Source organism: Coffea eugenioides, chromosome 3 (genome assembly GCF_003713205.1).
Source record: "Coffea eugenioides isolate CCC68of chromosome 3, Ceug_1.0, whole genome shotgun sequence".
Classification (NCBI taxonomy): domain Eukaryota; kingdom Viridiplantae; phylum Streptophyta; class Magnoliopsida; order Gentianales; family Rubiaceae; genus Coffea; species Coffea eugenioides.
In genome coordinates, this window is record NC_040037.1 from 7663750 (window position 1) to 7667852 (window position 4103).

General features: G+C 34.5%; 1 protein-coding gene across 1 annotated transcript; it reads left to right on the forward strand.

The window, feature by feature from the left end:
* The first annotated feature begins 488 nt into the window (after positions 1-488).
* LOC113765771 (salicylate carboxymethyltransferase-like) lies at positions 489-2350 on the forward strand. The gene is made up of 4 exons (XM_027310020.1): positions 489-655; positions 912-1316; positions 1422-1676; positions 1903-2350. The coding sequence occupies exons 1-4, from the start codon at positions 581-583 to the stop codon at positions 2260-2262; spliced, it is 1095 nt and encodes a 364-aa protein (XP_027165821.1). The 5' UTR covers positions 489-580; the 3' UTR covers positions 2263-2350.
* The last annotated feature ends 1753 nt before the right edge of the window (positions 2351-4103 follow it).

Below are 4103 nucleotides of genomic sequence, written 5' to 3' on the forward strand. Positions count from 1 at the left end.
GTCAGGAACCTCAAGGAAGGTTTCTGAAATTATCCCTTAAGTAAATCTGCACAACCATTGGGGGAGGACAGAGGCACAAGGAGCATATCAGCTTATTTTAAAAGATAAGATTTCGAATGATCTCTTTTTTTTCCTTCTTTTTCTCAGTATTCTTTCGACTAGAGTACAATTTTCCAGATTTTAGCTGTACCTCTTTAGGTAAAAATCTTAAAGTTCGTTCGTATATGATAAATTGACAACGTTTTTTGTATCAATTTGAGATTAATGGCTGATATTGTCCAATTCTATGACATCAGCCGATGCATTTAATAACGTAGGTAACTTATGAAACGTATGCAATTCAAAACTGTTCATTCCTTGTGTGTATCTCAACTTCGCACAAAGAAATAATTTTTAGCCACTTTTTTTTTAAGTATTAAAATAATATCTCTGTCAACATCCAGGGTGCCAAATGACCATTATAAGTAGGATATGAGCACATTAAGCAAAACCCACAGATCGAAGCAAATCAAAGCAAGGAAAATCAGCTTAATTAGCTTTGTTTCATCAAAAGAAAGTCGGTCACGAAAGCGAAAGGGCGATGGAAGTAATTGAAGTTCTTCACATGAATGGAGGGAATGGAGATGAAAGTTATGCAAACAACTCATTGGTTCCGGTTGTCTACTTATCCTTAATAAATTATGCTCTCTTTTTACCTCTAACTTAATTTTCTTCTTCTCTATATAGTTAATATAATCCTTGAACAATATATTTTGTTCTTGGGATTACTTCCTAACTTCAAAATTTGCACCAACCTTTAATCTTGATACAATCTTTGCATGCATATTTTTTTTTCCATTTTTTTGGTGGGTTATAAGGAAAAATACAACAATTTGATTAGTATTCATTTACCTTCAATTTGGACCATGCAGCAAAAGGTGATACTGATGACCAGGCCAATAACAGAAGCGGCCATAAGTGATCTCTACTGCAGCCTCATCCCCAAAAGCATATGCATTGCGGACTTGGGATGTTCATCTGGACCTAACACTTTTCTGGCTGTTTCTGGGCTCCTCAAAACTGTCGACAAGAAACGCAAAATTTTAGGCCATAAATCTCCAGAATATCAGATATATTTGAATGATCTTCCTAGCAATGATTTCAACACCATTTTCAAGTCTGTGCCACGGTTTCAAGAAAAACTGAAGATGCAGATGGAATCAGGGTTTGGACCATGTTTGTTCGCTGGAGTTCCTGGTTCATTCTACCAAAGGCTTTTCCCCACCAAAACTGTTCATTTTGTTCACTCATCTTATAGTCTTCAATGGCTGTCCCAAGCATGTTTTCTCCATCTTTCTTTCTTTTTTTTTTTTTGGTTGGTTTCAAGTTTACAAATTTTTTTTTTTAAATTGAACTTAAGTAATGTTGGTTTTACTCCTTAGGTCCCTGAATTGAAAGAGATTAATAAAGGAAACATTTACATGGCAAGTTCAAGCCCTTCAAGCGTGATAAGGGCATATGTCAAGCAATTTGAGAAGGATTTCTCGACATTTCTGAGCTGCCGAGCAGAGGAATTGGTAACTGGTGGCCGCATGGTTTTGACGATTTTGGGGAGAAAAAGTGAAGATCCTTGTAGCAAAGATGGCTGCTACATTTGGGAGCTTTTAGCTTTGGCCCTTAATGGTCTGGTTTCTGAGGTATTTGCCTTGTATTTTGAATAATCTTATTCTTAGAAAATTGTGTAATTTGCTTCCAATGTACACCACGCCACGTGATTTTAATGATACCCAAGTGATTCCTCCACATGATTCAAGATTCTTAAACAAATCCTTGTTGTACATAACAAAATTACCGGTTAATTAAATCTAGTATTTTGAGAAAATTTTACTATTTGATGCTAATATATTGACATCACATTTGCAGGGTCTAATTGAAGAAGAGAAACTAGATTCATTCAACATCCCACATTACAATCCATCACCTGCAGAAGTAAGAAATCTAGTTGAGATGGAAGGATCTTTTATGGTTGATCATCTTGAGGCTACTGAGATCCATTGGAATGCATATGACAGTGACTCTCTTGAGTTTGATAAATTCAAAGATGGTGGATATTATGTCGCGAAATGCATGAGAGCTGTCGCTGAACCCTTGCTTGTTAGTCACTTTGGTGAAGGAATAATAGAAGAAGTGTTCCCCAGGTACAGGAAAATACTTTCTGATCGCATGTCCAAAGAGAAGACTCAGTTCATCAGTGTGATTGTCTCCTTGGCTAAAAGGGCATGATAATCTGCGATGTAATCCCTCAAGAAGTGAATATCTACAACTGTGTTGTACTTTAGCCGTTTACTTTTCATGCAATTTTTATGGAATTGGATTGCGAATTAATTTTTCCTAAAAATGTTTGTAGAGATTAACTTCTGGTTTTTAGATGGGAGTAAACAAGTCATATTTTTGTAATTTATAAACATGTCATCGGAGTTGTCAAAATCATAACTACAAGAATTATACTTTTACATCCTCAAATTACAAGCAGAAACTAGTAGCTAGGATTGGATTAGTACTCACAAATTCTGAATTGTGTACGCTACTACAGCAACGATCAGAAATAATACATGTTTAGAACATGGGTCATATCCAGTCAAGATTGGTTAAATTTGAGAGGCCAGAAATTGGTAGCAGTTTTATGATCCGAGTTTGTCATTTTCCACTTTTTAGCTGGCAAGAGCAACAGCAACTCTGGAGTTTGGACTTTATTTGTTATCCTTTATCCTTTAACTTAATCCAAGATAAAATAATTTCATTCTCAGTCCATAACCATTCTCATAGCATCAATAGCCTGTGAACAGTGTTTGGTGGGTCGGTTATACTGTGATTTTTGTGAGCTTGAGGGGTGTTTTGGTTTTTGACATTGGATGGCAATGGTTTTGCTGGAAATTCACTTCTGTCCGCACGGGGCTCTTGGATGGGAACATTTTGGCGGTCGGCAATTTCCAATTACAGCCACACAAATAGAGTTCAAGGGAGCCTTGCACTCTGCTGCAAGCACCTGCCCAGTTGTTTTTTAAATTCTTAGAATGGTTAGAAGGTCCTTCTATTTCACAAAAAAAATTTAAAAATATAAAGGGATTCTCATTTAAACTTTTTTTTTTGCAAAAGGATAAACTTCCTTCATAAAAAAATGCAAATTAAGAAATGGATTATAGTTTTTGAACTTTTACAGTAGGCCCAACTTTTTTCTTTTGAGCATGAAAAAATAATTTAATAAGTACAAATTTTCTAACTGTAAACACGAGTTTGTAACCCCATTTTTGGAATATCTCCACCAATTATTTCTTAACATTTTGTTCTAACCTATCCTTAAACACAAGTTGATTTGGAATTCACCATTTAAAAGATTCCAACTATTTCTTGATTTTGAATACCACTTTTATTAAAAAAGAAAAAGAAAAAGAGAAACTCTCCTTTTTTTGCACATGGTTTAAGAACACAAAATAACCTATAATTTTGCAGCTTATGATATAGATTACGAAAAAAAATCATCAACCAAGTAACAGAAAGAATCATCAAATAAGTAAAAATTATAAATCCAAAGAACCTAGAAAGTAAAAAAGAAAAATTTTAAACTCAAGAAATCGTTAGATATTGTATATATCTAGGCCATTATCTTAGTGAAAATTCAAAGAGTTTCTTCCATGCTCCTCGTACTCATCACATAAAGTGTTGCCTCGTATACAAATTATCAGAACCAAAATCATCAAAATCTCCAAAAAAAAAAAGAGATAGATAGCCAAAAAAAAGGGAAGAAAGAAAGAAAAATAAGAAAATTTGTATATTCACCCTTGCAAGTTGAAGTTGTTCAATATTGAGAGTCCGAGGCTCATTTTCAGCGGATGATGTCCTGTCCAAAGAAACCATTGTTGCTCCCTCCATTCTTGAACACTTTTAATCTATCAATCAAACAATCATCTGAATTGCAACAAAAAAGAATAGGATCCAATATGAAATCTTGATTAGGAGAAATGGTAGTATGTATAAACCGAGGTCATGGTGGGCTAGAGTTGAATAAAAATTATGTATCATGAATCCAGACCTATTAATATAAAACAAAAAAGCCACTGTATATA